Here is a 21,908-nt window from a genome sequence, read left to right on the forward strand (position 1 = left end):
AGTGAGAGCCTGGGGGATGGTAGAGGTTCGTGGTTTCTGGTCTGTCTTTTCTTGTTACCTCTTGGTGATCTTTACTTGAAGTCTGCCACCCAAAGTCTGCACTTTGGGGGATTTTGATCCCCTGTCTTCCCTAAACCTTATAAAAATGTGCTTCCCTCTCCATCACATTGTGATCTACAAGTGGGACTTGCCATTCTGTCTGGTTTCTTGTTTTTGTTTTTTGAGAACTGAAGTCTCTGGCTGTTCTGAAGCCTTTGTAAAATTGCCCACACAGATTTTATCACCCAAAAGCCACTAGGTAAAAGTGGAGAAGGGAAAGGGCGGGGTTAAGAAATTAGAGACAGATCTTTAGGAGAGAACTACTTTCCTCCTAGTCCCCCATGTCCTTCCTTCCCATGATCACCAGCACTGGGGGATGGCTACCAAAATCTGCTATGTGGCGAATTTAGACTTCTTAAGTACTTAAAACTTCTGGAAAAATCTAATGACTCAAAATAGATGAAAGACCTAAATGTGAGAGAGGAATCTATCAAAATCCTAGAAGAGAACATAGGCAGCAACCTCTTTGACCTTAGCCGCAGCGACTTCTTGCTAGACATGTCTCCAGAGGCAAGGGAAACAAAAGCAAAAATGAACTATTGGGACTTCATCAAGATAAAAACTTCTGCACAGCAAACAATCAACAAAACTAAAAGGCAACCTATGGGATGGGAGAAAATATTCACAAATGACATATCAAATAAAGGGCTGGTATCAAAATCTATAAAGAACTTAGCAGACTCAACAGCCCAAAACCAAAAAATCCAGTCAAGAAATGGGCAGAAGACATGAAGAGACATTTCTCCAAAGAAGACATACAAATGGCCAACAGACACATGAGAAAATCAACATCACTTGGCATCATGGAAATACAAATCAAAAACCACAATGAGATACCACCTCACACTGGTCAGAATGGCTAAAATTAACATCTCAGGAAATGACAGATGATGGGGAGGATGTGGAGAAAGGGGAACCCTCTTACACTGTTGGTGGGAATGCAAATTGGTGCAGCCACTCTGGAAAACAGGATGGAAGTTCCTCAAAAAGTTAAAAATAGAGCTACCCTATGACCCAGCAATTGCACTACTAAGTATTTATCCAAAGGATACAAATATAGTGATTTGAAGGGCATATGCACCCCAATATTTATGTCAGCCATGTCCACAATAACCAAACTATGGAAAGAGCCCAAATGTCCATTGACAGATGAATGGATAAACAATAGCATATTACTCAGCCATCAAAAAGAATGAAATCTTGCCATTTGCAATGGTGTGAATGGAACCAAGAAAGTATTATGCTAAGTGAAATAAGTCAGTCAGAGAAAGACAAATACCATATGATTTCACTCATATGTGGAATTTAAAAAACAAAACAGATAAACATAGGGGAAGTGGAGGAAAAATAAAATAAAATGAAAACAGGAGGGCAAGCCATAAGAAACTCTTAACTCTAGGAAACAAACTGAGGGTTGCTGGAGGGGAGGGGGGTAGGGGGATGGGGTAACTGGGTGATGAGCATTAAGGAGGGCACTTGATGGAATGAGCACTGGGTGTTGTATGCGAGTGATGAATCACTAAATTCTACCCCTGAAACTAATAATATACTATATGTTAACTAAATTAAATTTAAATAACAAATTAAAAAAGAAAAAAGAAAAAAAGAAAAAATCTCTAAGGAAATATGGCTCAAAAAAAAAAAAATCTAATGACGCAAAGTTAGGCTTTCAACACCCAAACCCAAGAAGTAAAATGGGAAAGAGATGGGGTTGTTAGGGGTGGGGAGTAGTGGAGGAAGGCATCCTACCTGTCTGCCTGCCAGCTGTCAAATTATTTTCCACAGCCAGCTACCTCAGACTACACCCCTGAAGCTGGTCAGTTTTTATCATGTGACTTTTTCCAGAAAGTTCCATTCTCACTCCTCCTTGACAGAAACACACATGGGGTGGGACACAGTTCCCCCAGCCAATTGGCTCTGAACCTTCTCATGAGCCCTCCTTCTGTCACATGTACGCTTAAGTATTCCCACTCAGGCTTCTCTCTGGCCCACAGGCCTAGCCTCTCCTTATACTCCAGTTCTAACTCGGTCCCCTGAAAATGTCTGTGAGTAGTAGTACAGTGACCAGACAGCAATACATGTAAATAGATACAGATTTAAAAAAAATTGTTATTAGAGAATTCTTGTCTTTAAAAAAAGTATAAGTTTGATTACCAGTTTAAATATGTGATAAATGAGTTCACAAGGTTCTGCTTTTTCACTCATGCTCTTGGCTCAAAACTAAATTGACATTTGGTTTAAAGTTCTTTAAGTCTTTTTAGTTTGTTCTGACTTTTTTTTCAGGGTTTATGTGCCTGACCTGAGTACTTTTCCCAATGGCGACTGCTCAAAAAAGGACAGAAAACCCATGTCCTTTTGTTTAATACATGTATTTTAGCATGTCTGACTCCAAAAGAAATTTCTGTGTCATGAATTCTATTTTCTCACTGAGCTTCATCTGCTATTAAAAATTATGCATTTTAAAATAACATATTTTTATCAAAAATAAAATGTTCCAGTGGATTTCTTTGATATTTTGTGTGGGAAAAAATGGCTCATTTTGCTTAAGCAGGTTGCTGTTTTATAGCAACTGTTCTATCCCTTTGCTGAATCACAGCAGTTCATTTTTTGCTTAAAAACTGGTTTCATCTTCTGGCATCTCCTATCCAAACAAAGATACTAGAATTTCTTCTTTGTTTTTTCTTTACCTTTTTTTCCATTTTTAATTTTGAGTGTGGAGGTAGTCATGATTTCTCATCTAGCTGGCCTCTGAGAACCTATTTTTTCAAGAGGATGACACTTATCATACATAGTACCTCAGCCGATGAATTTGTTACATGTTGAAGCTTTAGAGTCTATAAAACAAATTAACTCTTGTTTTCTTTTGGAATTTTTGATTTGAGTTCACTTTGAATGAGACACCAATGAGTCTCCAATTAGAGCCTGTCTCATACTCCAGCACCCCTTTCCTAACTGCCTGTTGATTAAATTAACTTCCATACTCCATGAGCATCTTAAAAAGAATGTGCCCCAAGGGATAGTTACTATATTCCCTCAAAATCTCTTCCTCTTCCTGGATCCCTTCTTTTAGTTAATGTGCTTTAGACCTACTGGGTCATTGGGTGTGAGGCCCATGCCCCTGTATTTTTATAAATTCATCAAGTGACTTGGAAGCACAAGTGGGTTTGAGACCCACTGGCCTAGATTATTGTCCTAGCTTCCTAGTTGGTGCTCTAAAGTCCAGTTCTTTACCTCTCCAGTTCATTCTTCACATAATAAATTTACTTTCCTGGGATGCCTGGGTGGCTCAGTTGGTTGAGTGACCAACTCAATTTCAGCTCAGGTCATGATCTCAGGGTCCTGGGATCAAGCCCTGCGTCAGGCACTGTGCTCAGCGGGGAGTCTGCTTGAGATTCTCTCTCTCCCTTGCCTTCTGCCCCTCCCCCAACTCCTGTTTTCTTTTGCTCTCTCTCAAATAAATAAATAAATAAATAAATAAATAAATAAATAAATAAATACACTTACCTTCCTAAAATACCAGTTAGGGCATAATATTCCTTTCCTCAAATCATTGCAATGATTCCCTACTTTCTACAGATGTATTAACAGCCAAATGTCTTGACTTGGCCTTTGAGAATTTCCATTATTTGTTATTTTCTGCTCCCCTGGCTCATCTGTACCACTTCCTTCAAGAGACCTCATGCTCTAGTCATATCATGCCCTTTTGAACAGTGCTACCTTCATCTGCTTCATCACTGACAGCTCTGGCTCTCTCTACTGAAATTTCATTCTTCAAGAACCATTTCCTTTAGTAAAATAATGACTAAGGAAGATCGATATCAAATTTGTCCCTACAATCTCTACCAGGTAGTAGGATGGCCCCTTTGTAATCCTTTTTGGCCAATTATTATGTAAGCTCTTGCACATTGTTGACTGCTTATGGGCTTTTGTCCTTCTTCATTACTGCATGCCTTCCCATGCCTTCCATGGAATAAGTATATATGTATTGTCACAGCATCCCTGCTAAGTGACTCCAAGGTTCCCAATTCCCTGCTGTACTAGGTGGAATTTCTGTTGAGTCCATTTTACTATTTCATAGGGATTTTATTAACTAGATGTGATGCTGAGGTACTCAATGACTTTTGCTTAGACTGGACTTAACAAGTTCTAGTGCTGCTTGTGTCTCACCAGTTCTGTTTGATTAAAATTGTTGTTGTTGTTTGGCTAATTGCCAGGATGGTATCTTTTCCTTTAGTTGGGCCAAAACAGTGTGCAGAGGGAGAGATGAAAAGAGATGAGAGAAGGCAGAGGAAGACTGGAGGCGATCCTAGTGCTCACAGATAGGATGAGTTGAAACTCTACTTTCTCATTTTTTTATGTTTTGGGTATCTGTGCAGTTGACTATTTGCCTCTATGTAACAATGGCAATATTTGTTGGAAATATGGATATAATCTCCAGGAGTTAGTCCCTTGAGAGGGAAACCTACTCATTTGGATTTGTAAATTCTGCTATATTTCATCAACCACTTCTCGATCATGATACATCTGTTTGAGCCAGTGTACTGTTGCCCACATCTGAATGCAACTTTATAAAACCAACCATGACTTTTGTGTCTAAGCAGTTCACATGGGGACTTGTAAGCTACCCTTTACTGACTGATTCTCCAGGGTCATCTTTTATACAGATACTGGTTACACAATTGGCATCCAAACACAGATTATCCCCATTTGAGAATAGCCAGACAAGTCAGTTTGCAAAGATTCAAATGACTTTAGTGTTATCCTGTCTCCCTTGATATATACATACTGTAATTCAATTTCCTTCTGGTACTATGGATAATGGAGAGTTGCAAATAAATATATTCAAAGCTTACTTTTTAGAGCACTTATTTTCAAGATATTATGTGGAGATTTCCTTCATATAATACTATTCTTAAGGTACATTTTGTTCCGAAAGGAAAACAGAGACAAGATAAGTTGGGTGACTTTCATTGAGTTGAGAGCAGATTATGGGTGAGAAATGGGAAAAGTGGCTTGCCTATAGGGAAGATAAAAGCAGTAGAAAGAGGGTTGGGAAGCTGCCAAGAGCAAGTATCTATCTCATAATTTGGATGAAGGCTGGCTCTGTCTTTAGTGTCGCTTGAATTGTTCATGTGGGTGATACTTCGATTGGGAAATGCATATTAATTGTGGTGACTCAAGTTACCAGGTTGCTAATGAGAGACACAAGTCTTTTTCTAGAAGCAGGTCCATCCTCCTGGGAGGGTGTAGTGTGTAGAGTTGAAGATTACACCATATAAATTAACACTTGATTATAGGTTGCTTGTATTGTTAGCTCACTGTTCTAGTCTCTAATCCAATCAACATACTTTGAAACCTTTTAAGTGCTATCCATTGGTAAGATGGTGAGCCATATCAAACTTGCCCTGACCTCACGGCACTTTAGTCCAGTGGGAATTATTTATATGAATATAAGTTGATATAAGTGCTATTAGCAGGAAAAATAGCCACCAATCTCTTTTATTAATAGTTGTATGGAGGCATAATTTAAATACCATAAAATCCATCCATTTGACACTGATTTTTTTAAAGCAAAAATTGGATCATGCGCCCCCGCCCCAGCTTGAAATTCTTCAGTGGCTTTCTGTCACTGTTGAAAACAGCTAAAACTCCCTTAACCAGGCTTACTAACACCTTACATAATCTGGAACTCACTCTGCTCTAGCCAAAATTGCCTTCTGACTGTTCAGAGAAGGTATCAAACTCCTTTCTGCCTCAGGACCTTGGCACATGCTGTTCCCTATGTGTGACATGAACATTCCCGATTCTTTATATAATTGATCGTTCTCATTTGGATCACTGTTTCAAAGTCATCTTTTCTGAAAGGTCTTGTCTGGCCATGCTATGCAGAATTTTGATTCTCCATACTCTGCCTTCTCTTCATTCCCTGTCCTAACACCTGTTCTGTCTCCATGTCAATTATCATAAGCTCTGCAAGTTTTATCTGTCCATTATGACTATAAGGCTCTTAAGGACACCACCCTCTGTCTTCCTTGCAGGGGAGCAAACAAGGTATTGGGCATACAAGTGATACAGAGGAAAAATAACTTACTATAAAGATCTTTAGAGAAATTGTATGTGGACTGGTGCTGGTCTGCTGTTTGTTAGTAATCAGAGATGAAATAAGGAAAGAAACAGAAAGCAAGCTTTTACAAACATTTATAGCAATTTGACAGGGTAATATTATGTCTGTTAAGTGTAATACTAAAAAATTTGGCTTGTATTTTTATATATCTTGTTTTGTTTATTTCATGTTTTTAGTAATTTACTTCTATTGATCTGTGAAAATTTGGAGGAAAAAACTGGCCCTTCTTCACAGATAGTTTGAGAAGCACTGTTTTAGAGGACATGATTTGAGAGCCTGGGGACAAAAACAGAATTCTTTCAATTTATCTTGCTAGAACATTGGCTAGAAGGTGATCTTTCCTTGTTGAGAGAGAGAGAAGGAGAAAGGGACGAAGGGACGGTTGACTACAATGGGACATTTTTGGACAGAAAGAATGGGAGTCTTAAAGTTGGCAACTTTAAGTTGACAAGTGCCTGTGGGTTTCTAAATGCCAGGTAGGAAGTTGGACCCCAGCCCAGTCCACAACTCCTCATTCCCTTGGTGCTCTGCTGTAACCTATCTCCGTTTGGAGAAGAAAGTGAATCCTCAGCCACCAGAGAAGTTGTGTACCTAGGGGAGGAGGCTGGGCTCCTGGCATTTGGGACCAGTGGGGACTTTTCCCTTCAATTCTACCTCTTTTCAATCCTACCCCTTCAATGCTGCCTCTGTAAGGCCAGGCTCCAGCCCAGTGAACTCTGTGTTTACATGCCAGCTTCTGAGGTGGCATTGTTCACAACACATGGTTTTGAGCATTTGAAGTTTTTTTAGAGAAGGAGAAGAGGGAGAGAGAGAGAGAGCAAGCAAGCAAGTAAGCAGAGAGAGAGAGAGAGAGAGAGAGAGAATCTTAAGCAGGCTTCATGTCCAGCATGGAGCCTGACGCAGGGCTTAATCTCAAAACTCTGAGATCATGACCTGACCTGGATGCTTAACTGACTGAGCCACCCAGGTGCCCCGAACATTTAAATTTTCTGTTTAGAACATAAAAATGGAAGAACAAAGGAAGGGAAAGAGTAACAAGCAAAACAAAAGACCTGGAAGGGGAAGGGAGCAGAAGGGAACAGCTGTTATTGGCAAGCAAAACACATGACCCAATCTCACGTGAAGTTGTTTTCTCTCTAAACAAAGTGGGCCCTTCTCTGTTTCAAGTACATTCCAAGATCTAGTAGGCTGCAGAGTTCACTTCTTCAAGCTTACATTATTCCTGGTTGCCTCTTTTGGGTTCTGTGTTATGAATGGTGCTTTTGTTTTAGTAAAAATTTGAAAAAATTAAATGTAAGCTAGTGCCCCCCATTATTTCCTGGCATGTTAATAATATGAATGGGGCAAATAGGGAGGGAAAGAGAAAAGAGGGAGCAAGAGCAAGAGGGGAGATGAGAGAGCAGGAGAGAGGTGTGTGTGTGTGTGTGTGTGTGTGTGTGTGTGTGTGTGAGAGAGAGAGAGAGAGAGAAGGAAGAGGGAATGTGGCAAGAGAGAAGAGAGTGATGGACAGATATAATTGGTGCCTGTTAAGATGCATTTCATATTGGCTCTTGGACAGGTTTCAAACCCCTATTCACAAGGCTCTCCTTGGTTTAAGCCTTTTTCTCTCTGATCACTTTACTCTCAGAAATGTATAGTTTGTATTTCATTCATATGCATTTATGTCTTTGCAAATGTTCTTATGTGACCTTTGTGGGGCTGGCCTTTTGTCTCACTGAGATGCTTGAGTGGGTCAAAGGGCAAGAGCAAGGTGCTCTGTCGAGTCTGCTCAACCTGCATTGGAGGCCTAGCTTTGGCAATGGATTAGCTCTGAGACTTTGGGCAAGTCACATATTTTTTTCGGAGCCCATTTTCCTGTTCTCTAAAAAGCTTAGGGAGGTGACTAGGTAAGACGTCTCTCCTCATGAGAGTTCTGAGTAAATTTAGTAAGAAATCTAAAGAAAATAGCTGGCATAGCAGAGAGGAGCCTGAGATATGTTAGCTTCCTTTTCTTTGCTTCCCTAGCACAATGGCATCCTTGACTGCCTGCTCATGAGGCCCCTCTACCAGTGGCAGCTACATGACCTAACTTCCACTTGTAGGGTCAACAACAGTCCCCCACTCTGGGGTTGGTCTTGACCTAGGCAGAGAAACTGTTGGGTCTTCTAAGATAGTGGTTAACTGGCACAGCACTGAATGAGTCTAGTATGGCTCATGTTCTCCCCTAGGCACCCCAAATGCTTGGGTTTTTTTTTTTTTTGGTCTTATTTTTGGGGCTGGGTGCTGAACATCTGTTGCTGGACCATCTCAACCCAGATCTAATTCATTTTGTGTTGACCACAAGGTAGTTTTGATTGATCCTTCAGATCCTCAGCTGTGTTCAGAACGTAGGTAAGGGTACTCATACCCCTCTTGGCTTCTGCCCACCTGGAATGATTTTAAGCCTGCTTAATGACTTTATATCTCTAAGGATAACAAGGCTCTGGTTTCGTTCCCCCATTTATATCCTCAGCTTCTGCCCAGCTATTGTGCCTATACTCTCACTCCTGGCCTTCTCTGGTCCAAACTGACCCTCCATGAGGGAAGAAATGTAGAGCTGGAAGTGACCTTGGAGGTTTCCCAAATTTTAGTCATTAATATGCCACATATGCCACCTTTATAGTTTTTTGCCATAGAGGTGGATCATCTGAGCTGTAATTTACCTAATCTTTTTCTTTATATGGTCTAAATTTTTTTAACCTAAATATCTACTTTACCCTCATTCTAAAGAATGGTATCTGTAAAAATCACAGAAGTGAGAGGATAGTTATCTTTTTGCATTACATATTTAATATAAATTCAAAAGTAATAAGTTTAAGAAATTTTGCTGTGTACTCCCTAAAATCATCTTGTGTACAAGTAGCACACTTAGGGAAATAGTAGTCTGGTCTAACTCTCCATTTTATGGATTAGGAAACCTGTTTCCTAGCTCCAGGTCTAGTGGTTGTTTTCATCATGCCTGGGGTTGTCAGTCTAGGGTTCTGCACACAATGATTGAGCTATCATTACGGACATATATGAAAAAATTAAATCACAATACACCACATTCCTGGGGATGCAGTGTAAAGGATCCTGATGCAGGACCTTGCCTTGGAAGAGAGAGAGAGGTTGCCTGACTGACAGAATGTATGCATGCTGGTTACCTCTGGTACCAGAGTGGCAAACATTACCATCTTAGAGTCCTGGAAGAGAGCACAATTATGGAACCACTCCCCCCAAAATGACATCACCAACTGACACAGAATTTGTAAGAGACTCGCTTGCTCGCTCATCATTGGGATGTCCACCTCTGGTCTGTGTGTTCCCCAGATCACATCTCTGGCCTGTGCTTCTGATGGAATCTTTTGTTTCTTCCAGGGACTTCAACAAGGTAGAACTTTTCTGCAGCTTGTTGTCTGCTGTGAAATGTGCACCCTCACCCATGAGAGGCCTGTGTCGAAGCATTCCTGGACTATCTGAGTCTTCTCACTTCTGGATTGCTACCAGGGAAAGTCCATGTCAAAGCACATAGAAGTCTTTGCAGATAGATGGAGCTCCATGGCAAGGGGCGCACGTGGCACTCTGGTACAGGTGATTCCAGAAAGCTTAGGGAAGCGCCGTGACTGTCTTTGATTTTGCATTTGTAGAAGAAGGCAGGGGTTCTGTGCTATTGTTATACCAAGACTCAGATTAGACTGTTCCCTTGTGTATCTGTCCTCAGCTTTAATCCAGCTGGCTCATTTTGAAAGGAAACATCTTAGCTCCACTTACCCTTTTTGACCATCTAAGGAACTTCTAAATAGTTTTGGGGGGTATCTATGCGCGCACACGCGCATGTGCATGCGTGTATGTCTTTGGTGGAGGTATTTGGGGTATTTTTGTCTGCTTTAAAAAACCTGAAAACCATGATGGGATAATCTGTCTCATTTTTTATCAGAGATTAGCAACAGTTCCTATCTCTCTTGTCTGCTTGCAATTTGATACAGAGTACAGGGACTTATGGAAACACATGGCTGAGTTCAAAGGAAAAGAAGGTCACTAGAGGAAAAGGAGTGGCAGCTCAAAGCATGGTGAACGAGTTCACGTTTTCATTAGGCAGACTGACATAACGCTATGTATTACAGTCTTTCCGAAGGACCAGACTTTACTTGTTCTTGTCGTAGGCTTCCTCCCACTGTCTCATGATTCCGAGTCCTGGTTAGGCATTCAGTTAACCATTCTTTTCTCCAACCTTGTCCTAATGATTCTTTCTTGCAGTTCTAATGCTCCATAGGCTTTCATTTCTGTCAGGTCTGGGTCTCGAGTTGAAACCAAAGCTCGTCTGAAGGATTGTTGGTAGGAATAAGGAGGCCCATTTAGAATTCTAGAGTGCTGAAGGTCTCAATGTATCATCCAGTCATTGAAGCGCATGGCTTGGATATCCCTTTAAGATGGAACCTGCCTTGAGGAATTGAGTGAGCTGATAGCCTCCAGTTTCAGGACCTGCCTCAGCTTTCAGGCAGGAGGTAGGTGCTTCCTGAACAGCTGCCAGCCAATGGCTGAGCAAGATGGTGGTGCACTGGCTCGCTGTTTCGGGGCAGCATGGGGTTCTTTGCACTGGAACTCTCGGTTATGCTGGCCAAGACTTTCTTAGAACTATACCGCCATCTGAAGCTCTTCTCATCAAACTTCCTTTCCCTCTCCTTGGCTGATATCAGACCTGAATTGTGGTCTTAAGCTCTCCCTTCCCACTTGTGACCCTTTCTCTTTTATTTTTCACAGGTATCATTCCCAGTAAATGTCTTGCACTTCTAATGATATCTTAGCATCTGCTTCCAAAGGGCCCAACCATTACATTAAAGAACTCCCCCATTCCCATCTAGGTTTTACAGTAAGGAAACTGAAGTGACTTATGCAAGGTCCCATAGCTAGTTAGTAAGTAGCATAGCTAGTTCAAAGTAGCAAATTCCGTATGACAACCCAAACTTTCTGCCTTCGTTCAATGCTCTTTCCCAAACTTTAGTCATCCACATGCCACCACAGCCACATACACAAAAGCCAGACCTTGCCATATGTTTATTCCCTATGCTATTGCTTACGCGACACATTTAACACATTTGACACATTACAAAATGGATTCATTTGTTGTTAAATCTCTACGTTAGCCCTGTATGAAGTAATAATGTCCATGAAATTTGGATTTCAATGTGCTCATTTTATATTTTTCTAACACACAATAAATAATACATTACCATCATAATAAAAAAGTTTATGTGTGCACTATGTAAAGTCATCTCATGTACTGTCAGTGATGGGTGAATCCTGGGATGTATAAGGCAGAAAAGAAGGAAAAGGGAGACGGAAGGAAGGAAGGAAGGAAAGAAAAAAGGAAGGAAGGAAGGAGAGCAAAATACTTATTGATGAGAAAGAAATGGTAAAAACCCATCAGTAACTGCCCTCAGGTGCCTTGCTGTGATGTCCATATTTCCTGCCAAGCCCTGGTCTAACTTCCAGTGAGTAGCAAACATCCTTTACTTATTGGTTGCCTAAAAAAACCAAATTGAATGTATTTAGATGTAAATGAAGAATCAAGATTTCTCCTCCTAAAAGAGTCAATACATTTATCCCCCAAATGGTCTGAAGTGCTCCACTTTGAGCAATTTATTGGAGAACAGGCACACTACATTTCAAAGCAGTAGCTCTAATCGTCATTTCATAAAGTGTTGGAAAACACACTTCCTAAGACAGAGGTTTAAGTAACATTTCCTTTCGTGTTTAAAAAATTTTAATCATTAAAACAAAATAAGATTTTTTTCTTTGATTTAAGAAATCTAAGAATATAATTATAATAATCTTTCACCTTTGTTGCTATTCTTTTGGTGTAAGAGCTCCATAATGATTATCATTCTGTTGTGCTAATGAAACAAGATCGGGGTTAGAACTCATGTTATGTTATAATGTAATAGATTCTTAGTATTACAGTGATAATTTAACATTTCTCTTTCATTTAGGGGAGATAGTATTATTCAGAACCTCTGCCAAACAGATATTCCTGATTTAGAAGCCACTTTGTTAATTCCTAAACCAATTGTCTTTTTGGAGAAAGAACTATAAACTCACCTAAATGAAATACTAGCTTTTAGAGTTTCACAGATTTTTAAAGGCATGGGAAATGTGAAGGAAAAGATTCAAGTTGTGTTTCATTATAAGTATACAGGTGGCTGTATGCTTTGACAGGGTCCCTTGATGTTTTGTGTTCCAACCTACTTCTGGCATCTGATTTGAAAATATTTGGTAGTGATCTGCTTCTGGAAAGACAAACCCAGTACTGATATGCACATCTACTTGGGTTAACTGGGGAAAGAGTCCGTTTCCTGTGTCCCTTGTCCCTTGTGCTATATTTCAAACCTGGATAAAATGGTTTACATGTCAAATCCAAATCGGATCTAAGAAGAATCAGTCTCAAATTACTATGTTTTAAAAGAGGAGAGAATAAGAGCTTCACAGCTAAAACAGAGACAGCACAATTGAAAACAAGGCTATTGCATTCAGGTTTTGGCATTTACTGACTCATTTCTCCAAGTGTCTAAAGAACACATTAGGTTCTTTGTGTATTTCTTTTTTGGATGATTACGGACAACACAAACTAAATAGAATATATTGCCCTGGGAAACAAAAACTCTGCTTGTTCTTACCAGGTTCGCAAGCATGTAGTGATAACCTCTTGAATGCTTCCCCAGGATCACAACCTGCAGAAGAAGAAAGAAGAAATATTGCTTATTTAAGAAGGGCATTTCCAATTGTCTAATCAATGGGAAGTGCAACCAATCGATGGGCTAGAGTGAATTACTTTTAAATGATCAACAGAGTTAGGTCTTTTGTATACGGTAAAATCATAGTTAATAGGACCAGAGTTCTTTTTGCACATTTCAATGTCAGGCAGAGAATACAGGAAGAATTGCTAACATTGAAGTTAAAAGTGTCAAAAACAAGGGAGAAAAAGCTCTCGAAATTGCCACTGTCACTAAAAATAGATGGCAGAAGTGATGAAGCTGCTGATCCCCCACCCATGAACTGGATTCTGTACTCAGCTGCTGAGATGGAAAATGGGCTGAACGTGTAATACAAATTAGAAAATAGAATGTACAGTACATTTTTTTTGTTGTTGTTATCTGGAATGCTTAGGGAATAGAACACTCTGGGAATGGGGTTAATGGGATTTTCAGGTTAATCGAGGTTACTTTTGCTTATTGAGACTTTTCTAAAATGCTTACCTTCTTTTTCCTGCCTTACTAGGAAAGATTTGTGACCATCTGTACAGCTTTTGCTGCTGGATGCTAGGCTGCAGGGCAGTGGGGGGGGGGATTGTCCCCTAGGGGACATTTGGAGCTGCCTGGAGGCATTTTTGGTTTTCACATCTGGAAGGGTGACTAGTATCTAGTGGGGAGAGGCCAGGGATGCTGGTAAACATCCTACAGTGCACAGGCCAGCCCTCCACAACAAAGAATTGTCTGGTAAAAAATGTCAGTAACATCTGAGGTGGAGAAGCCCTGCCTTGGGGTCATCATTCTTACGGTAATTTTCATGAATAACACTGTATTAATTCTAAGCCCTACAGTTTACAAAATGCATTTTTGTTATTTCAAAATGTGTAAGTGGATTGAATAATTTCCAACCAAATGTGTTGGTTGTCAGTCGCAAGTTTTTGACTAAATACCTGACATAAGCTTATTTCCAGATAGCTAAGTAGGGCAAATTCCAGTTAATTGAGGATTTTATAAAATGTCACTTTAATAAGTACTGATTATGTACAAAGTACTGTACTGAATGCAGGGAGTAGGCACCAGGAGGGGGATCACATAGAGGGTAAAGATACAACCGGAAGTGGAACCCGGTTTTGTTCCGGGTCTGATGTTAATACCACTTTAGGAGCCCTCTTTAAGAAAAGTGAAACAAAGTCATGAATAGTAAAGCCTTGGAAAGAACCCATGCAAGTAAGGTGCCATTAAGCTTAAGCTTCCTGACAAATTCCACCATGGACACAGTTATCAAACGGTTTAAAAACAACTTGAGGGGGCGCCTGGGTGGCTCAGTCGGTTGAGCATCTGACTCTTGATTTCGGCTCAAGTCATGATCTCGGGGGCGTGGGGATCAAGCCCGGTGTTGGGCTCTGTGCTCAGTGGGGAGTCTGCTTGAGATTCTTTCTCCTTCTGCCCCTCCCCCCACTCTCTCTTTCTCTCTCTCTCCATAAATAAATAAAATCTTAAAAAAAGATAAAATAAAAACAACTTGACAAGACAGCAAAATTGCATACATATCAAACCATAAGTATATATAAAAGGCCATAAGAACAGTAAAAACAATTGCCCTTAATTGAGTGCCTAGTATATGCCAGGCACTGTGCTAGGTGTTTTTTATGTACTTAATCGCTAGCACAATTTAACAGATTAAGTATCATTAGTTTCATTTTACAGAGGAGGAATCTCAGCTAAAGAGAGTTTAAGTGATATGCCCGAGGCCACACAGGTCAGAAGTGGAAAAGCTGGAGTTAGAACCTGGGTCTGCCGGCCTCTAGAACCCGTATTCTTGGCAGTACATTACATGGTTTCTTAATATGCGCTAAATGTCAAATACCAATAATTGTTCTAGGTTCTTGGAGAAGAGGAAGAAGAGGTATTTTTAAAGTCTGCTGGGATGTATAGGGGAAGGTTTCCTGGAGAAGATAAGGTTTCAGCTGGCTCAGAGGAGTGGAACCACATATTTAAATATGCTTATCATGCTGGCATTAGAAGCTTTCCAGTCATTTCAAGGGCTGAGAGAGAGAGTGAGAGCTGTTTTCGATTAATTTAAAATATGAGCCACATTTCTGACTGATTATTTATGGAGGAAATGAAAGGTTAATGAATGTCTTGAGGAAGTGATTTCTCACGCTGCCATGACACAAAATGAGCTGTTAGGTATCTGCTGGGAAGTATTCTTCAGTGTCCGCTTGTGAGAAACCTCCTTACTGGTGACATTTGTTAACTTTGGATGGCAAGTTGGGACCATACATTTGTTGCATTTTTAATTCACTGACAACCCTCAACATAATAAAAACAGAGGGTTTTGAGTTCTGCCAGAAAAATGAGCGAGATTCCTGAGGACATCTGGCAGAACTTAGAGAAATAAAGCAGCAAGCCCAAAGGAAATGGGGTCTTTCTCATCAGAGGAAGGGCTTAGTGCCCTTTTGAGCAGAGGGGAGGTGAGAGGGAGCCATAGAAACATCAGTGTTGTGAGAAAAGCCCCAAACGAGAAGCCAGGAGCCCAACCTTGTCATGTCCTCACTGCTCGCGTGTGGGCAAATCACTCAATGTACTCCGCCTCCATTTCCTTATCTGTAATCTGGGACAATGAACCTGGCCCTTTCTGTCTCAGTAGAGTTGTCAAGATCAAAGTGAAGAACATCTACACTTGGGGTGGGGAATGTGCCTCATGTAATCACACAGGGGGTTAAATAACCGTGAGAGGGGGGTCACTCCCTAAGACATTGTGTTTTCGGTTCGGAAACAGTTGAAGCTATTGGAATATCTGCTTTAGTCCCTGCCCAGATAGTCTGCTCAGAAAAAACTCACTTATTTGAAGGTAGCTGTCTTATATTATCAAAAACTCACTTATTTGAAGGTAGCTCTCTCATATTATCACCTCACAAGACTTAGCTTAAACTGGAAGGGATGGGCAAGTTAAAGATAGGAACCATTAGGTGTCACAGAGCTGTTGCCTCGAAGGCCCTAATTATTTCCTCATCCTTACTTCTTAACTCTTACTTAACATACAGTTCTTACCAATCTTGGTCTTTCAGTTCACGGTCAACGAAAAGCTGCAAATTAGAAGGGGTGTGTAGAGAGGGAGGGCGTAATATTAGAAAGAGGCACTTTAGCAGCAGAGGAAGTGACAGGCTGACTTAAGGGAGGTAGCAGAAAACATTGTTCTCCTGCACAGGATCATCATGGATGTTCGTCGTCAATGCCTGAGTCATCAGGGTCTGGTTGATTGCATTGGTAATTTCTGCTAAAAAAAACCCCACGATATGTTTTGCTGTAGGTTTCCAAGAGAAATGCTCCTAGTCCTGATACTTAAGAGAGTGCCCTCCGATACCTTGAAATCTTACTTCCGTGAGGCAGCAGTGATCCTGCCAATGTCAGCTAAGTGAGGCCTCGCTGCAAAAAGTGTCCTGTTTTGCTCTGGGTCTTTCTTTGTTTTGCATTTTTGGTGCAAGGCTTGTGGGAGGGAGGGTGGGGTGTGTGATAGAATGCACAAAAGAACTAGTTAATGGGAGTGATTCTGGTGCAGTTAGTCCTCAGTCTTGATTCTTGCCATCTGCTGTAGATGAACAAGGCATAAATTGTACCCTGAGCTATTTAATGACTCTGGTAACCAAGAGAATATTCAACTTTGCTTTTACAGTAATTATAATAGCTCTTTCTGAGTTAGTTTCAGAACTTCAAGGAGAAAAGCTCTCTTAACAGTCTACTGTGAAATTTAAGGAGGAAATATCAAGTTCCCAAATCCATGTACCATATTCACTGTGCCTTTGTAAGATTTGTTGGAAATGACGGATGGTGAGCTAGATGGTGGATATGATAAATGTAATAAGGAGAGATTTGTCAAATGTTGATATAATTCATTGTTTTAAGGACATTTATTTTTAGCCTCACAAATAGGATCCGAAAGAACAAAATGCCACAATCCCGATTCATTGAAACTTAAACAACAGTTTTGTTTGCAGATAAAAACAGCTCTTCCATACTAACTCACTGAGTCGAGCATATAGCTGAGCATTAAATTATTTGTTAAAGCATCCAGTGAATCATGGTCTACCCTTTTGGGGGAAACTTTCCCTTATTGACTCCTCCATGTGCTTATCTGTGACATTGGAGGCTGGGTTTCACTGAATAGTTAAAAATAATTCAGAAAATGTTCAGTTGGTTATCTATGTAAGAGGCCATTTCTTTTTCCATCTAATGCTCAATCTAGACATTTTCATAATTTTTAGAAATCTGAAATTAAATTGCTCCATAAGACTACTTGAGAGAGGCCCACAGACCCTTTGGGAGCAAAAGCATCTGTTTTTCTATGCTCACATTAAAAAAAAATATGTGTATGTGGAAAAGTGTCTATGATTTTTTTTCCCCCTTAGATCCATCTGGTATGCAGATTAGGTTATTTGCAGACCTAAGTATCTCCATGTTTGGATTTTCTACATCGGTGCCAAAAAAGGATCTATGTATAAAGATTGATCTTGCTTTGAGTACAGAACATGCCTTCCCGCTCACCTTAATCTGCTTCTCTTTGATTTAGGTACCCTGAGAAGTCTGGGGGGCTGGGGAGAGAAGCGAGGGAGGTTTCCCGTTTTAATTCGCCCGATTTACCTATTGTATAGGTGTTTTCTCTTTAAGGAAAAACCCCCATTCCTTGTGTTCAAAGGGAAAACATTTTTCAGCACCCACCCCTTCCTTTCCTGCTTCCTCAGTTATAAAAAGACATGTTGTCCTATGGCAACCTATCTAATTTCAGCTGTGTTGGGAGTTAAATAGTGGTATGCTACGAAAATCAGCCTTAGAATATGCCACACTTCCCAGAAGAAATCTTCCATCAGATATGATAAAAGGCATTCATTTTCTTGAATGAAAACCCCGAGCTACTAAATTGCTTTAGTCTTAGTAAATATATATCAGAAGTCAATTCCGTTAGAATTATTTTGTAATAATTTCAGTCTGCACGCGCATGCTCTCTTCTAACTGAAAGACAGTGAGTGCCTCATATTGCAGTCATCTGACTTGAATAAATGTGCTGGATTAGTGAGGCAGAGGAGAGCCAATCACCCATCCCAAAGTCAGCCCAATGGCTGTGGGGGTGGGGGTAGTGCCAGTGGAGAAAGACGGGCTGAAGCTTTTCATAGAGAAGGAAAATGGGAGTACAACCAAGAAATCTCGTCAGTGCTTATGCTGTCTAGAGGGGAAGCTTATGCAGAGTGGAGGCAATAGAATACGGCATCAAATAAAACGCTTGGATGTGAGGATTAGAGGACGAGGATTTCACCAGAGAACACGTCTTTGGGAAGTTTCACTTCCCAGACTTTAACAGTGCATTCACTCTGACTGAATGGAATATACAGAAGATTTAATGCTAAACAGCAGGAGAGGCAAAGAGAACATACAAATGAGAGGCAATATATGGCCACGAGTAAGTTAAAGGAGCAACAGATTACTCTCGCTCCTGTGGATAAGGGACCATTTCAGGGCATGTTGACCTTGGGGGGAACACCTCACTGTATTAACCCGGAAACAATATTTCTCAAATTTCATTCCATCACAGACTTCCATTTGTGTCCTAGCCACATCCCGCCGGACTACTAGTTACTTCATATTTATCTTTATAGCTACTCCTTTTCTTAAATTTAGACATGTCGAAAGCAATAATATCCATGAAACTACATGCAAGAAAAGAAATACAACCGTATAGAAATAAAATCTATTCATCCAGATGTTACCGAAAATCCTGTGGTATACTACGAGAGGTGCTGGGAAATAATGCCTTAAAGCCGTCCCCTCTTTGGCAAAGAGAATGTAGATTGCGTCACCTGTCCTGACAAAATACGGTTAATTTGGTGGTTCAAATCTTGAGTATCCCTGCCTACTTTCAAAGGTTCATGAGTTTTGTAAGGGAGCAAAATGATGGGCAGCGTTTTGGAGGTAACAATGCCCAGGACTGGGTACAAATGACAAATACGGAAAATTACAAAAATATTTCCTAAGGCAATTTACATGTAGTGCCTTACCCAGGAAGTCCAGCAGCTTGGAGCAGTTAGAGTCCTTGGTCAGGGGGCCAATAATGAATACTTAAAACACTGGGGCCTTTCCACCAGAACTTCCTGTAAAATGATGCGTTTCCAAACACTGTGCCTTTTCTTGGAGTACTTCATCTGGAAGATCTTTCACAGTACCCTATTTATAGTTGGAAATATTCTAGATGTTTCTTCAGGTAGGTAAGGTAAGGTGATTTTAATTAGTATTCAACCTAGAATAATACGGCAAAAAGGACCTTAGTTTCTCTTCAACATACCCATATGTATGACTTGTGTAGTCTCTCTGCATTTGTATTGGCTATCCCCCCAAATCAGTGATAATTTATTTTGCAATACATTTTTATTTTTTATTTAAAAAAAGACTTATTATTTATTTGATGGGGGAGGGGCAGAGGGAGTGGGACAGACAATCTCAAGCAGACTCCATGCTGAGCGTGGACCCCAACACAGGGCTCAATCTCATGACCCCGCAATCATGACCTGAGTCAAAACCAGGAGTCAGACGCTTAACCGGCTGAACCACCCGGGTGCCCCTAAACAATACATTTTTATATACCAGAGTTCTTCACATACTCTTTTATGAAATATACTGTCAGTTATTTTATGTTCACGCTTACAACTCTGGCTTTAATATTTACAACTTTATTCTAAATAGCAAATGGTATCTTTTTTCTTTGTAGATTTTGCAAAATCATTTAGGCCCAAAACACTATAATCCTGGATTCCTAAGACTTACTTGGAGAACTATACAGCTGGTAAATAGAAGGCTTGAGAGTGCCAGTGGACTCATTCCTTGTATTTTTTTTTCATTTCTTGGATTTAAAAAAAAAAAAGGCATGGCAACCTCTGGCATACAGCCGAGTAGTCACTCCAATATGTGTTGTTTTCAACTGTAACCACTTGGAGATAGGTGGAATAATGCAGGACTTCCTTCATTTGCGCACGAGTCACACTTTCCCATCTTTAGGTATTTATCAGCATCAACAACTCTAGTACTACCCCTAAAATGACGCCTTACAGTGTTTATACTTTTCTTTATAGATGTGATCTGAATCACCCTTAAAGCCTGGAAAAAAATTGATAGTTATTAAAGGTGATGTACTAGAAAGAGCCAGATGGGTCTGGATTCAAATCCTGCCATTTACCCATTAGCTCCATACGCTGTGCAAAACTGAGCCATGGGTGGCTGCGAAGAGTATTAGAAACTCAGGTTCAGCCCAGAATGATGGAGCCTCCATGTTGGGAGGAGAGAGGAAAGCACATTTGGTGTGGGGATATGGAGAATGAGATGTTCTCCCTAAAACTCCCTAATTATGCCTTTGGGAATGAGTCTGCTGTTTGTGCAATGCTTCCAGCATTCGACACCCCAATCTGTGAGACTTTCTGATTGTTGAAGGAAGGGAGTGAACAAGTTTATATTTTCAAATAAAAGGAAATATCTCTCAGAAACCCAGTATATTTGGGGGGGCCTTTGTTTTTTAGGATAGTTGCTTACTTGGCAGATTTCTCCCTCTTCTAAGACCCATGTCATCGAAGTGTCTTTCCATTTGGCGCTGGATGACAAATGACAGAGGCTTCGTTCATGGCAGGCCAAACACAGAATTCTCCTAATTCTCAAATGTTTGGTTTGCTTCGGTCTTTCACTCTTGCTATTTGAATTTGGCATTATCTTCCCCACTGTGAAAGCTTATCTACCTTTGTGATCCTACTGACATGATAACAGTTCAAGCACTGTAGGCAGAATTACAGACTTTCAGCCCAAAACAGGGGGCTCTTGAAAGCCGATCATTAAATATTCAGGAATTTTGTGAGCCGGTTATTAAGCCATTGGTAGCTTGAAATCAGCCATGGCGGGAGTATTTACACTATAGACATCGGCCAACGTGACAAATCAGGGCTTTTCCCCCTTGAGAGCTAGTTTACACGTATACCACACCTGCATACCACTGGACTCAAAAGGAATATGGATTGATGTTCCTAGTGGATGGAAGAGTTGCCTCCCTTAACCACATCTTTCATTCATCTCTTCTTCTGATGGACATTTGTTGAATGCCTGCTCTGTGCCAATCCTGGGGCCAGACGCTGGGGAGACAGAGGTCACCAAAACCTGGTCCCAAGCCTGGATGATCTCAACACCAGAGGCTATTTTGAAAACAAAGAGAGATGTCTTTCAGAGGGCTATTTCTCTTGATTTCAGGAGAGCCTCGCCGTTTTACAGTGCTCACACACTAGAGGAAAGATTTTTATTTAGGCCAAATAGGCATTTGTTGTGACGGCAGCCAGGGCTGGCTCCGGAAGAAATTGTGAATGAAATGATTGGGTGGAAAAGCTAAGTTAGAAGGGGCATAAGTGGTTCTGTGGTAAATAGAATGGGATCTGCTAAGGGCAATGTGTTCTGGCTTTGCCAGTTACAAGCTGTGGTAACCGTGGGCAAGCTACTTAACCTCTCAGACTCAGTTTTCCATCTGTCGAACAGAGAACATAATAGTGGATAGGCAGCTGAGTCGGTGGTCAAGAGCGCAGGGTAGACTGCCTGGGTTAGACTCCCTACTTTGCCCTTCCATAGCTGTGTAGCTTTGAGCAATTCACTTAAACTGTGTTTCAGTATACTCATCTGTTAAATGGGTCTGTCATTAGTACCTACTTCATGGAATTGCAGCTAGGAGTAAATGAAATAATGTACCTATAGTTCTTTTTTTAAAAATTATGTTCAGTTAGCCAACATATAGTACATCATTAGTTTCTGATGTTGTGTTCTCAACGATTCATTAGTTGCGTATAACACCCAGTGCTCATCACATCACGTGCCCTCTTTAATACCCATCGTTCTTAACATAGTGCCTGATGCTGATCCCATATTCGTTA

At 40.6% G+C, this 21,908-nt stretch overlaps 1 protein-coding gene and 1 long non-coding RNA gene across 7 annotated transcripts in view; one reads left to right on the forward strand and one right to left on the reverse strand.

The window, feature by feature from the left end:
• Positions 1 to 21,908, forward strand: part of LOC141370373 (uncharacterized) — a 213,686-nt gene that overhangs the window by 176,961 nt on the left and 14,817 nt on the right. The window lies entirely within an intron of this gene.
• The window catches only part of GRIA3 (glutamate ionotropic receptor AMPA type subunit 3), a 280,967-nt gene that overhangs the window by 103,470 nt on the left and 155,589 nt on the right, over positions 1 to 21,908 (reverse strand). For all 6 annotated transcript variants that reach the window (XR_012374364.1, XM_073879199.1, XM_073879198.1 and 3 more), the window contains one exon: positions 12,895 to 12,948. Coding sequence is in view for 5 of the 6 variants with exons in the window: in XM_073879199.1 (XP_073735300.1) it covers positions 12,895 to 12,948 (54 nt within the window). In the remaining variant the exon portion in view is untranslated. The remainder of the gene's footprint in view (positions 1 to 12,894; positions 12,949 to 21,908) is intronic.

The sequence above is a fragment of the Callorhinus ursinus genome, unplaced genomic scaffold, assembly GCF_003265705.2.
Source record: "Callorhinus ursinus isolate GAN/ISIS: 27379988/994484 unplaced genomic scaffold, GSC_fseal_2.0 scaffold33, whole genome shotgun sequence".
Taxonomy (NCBI): domain Eukaryota; kingdom Metazoa; phylum Chordata; class Mammalia; order Carnivora; family Otariidae; genus Callorhinus; species Callorhinus ursinus.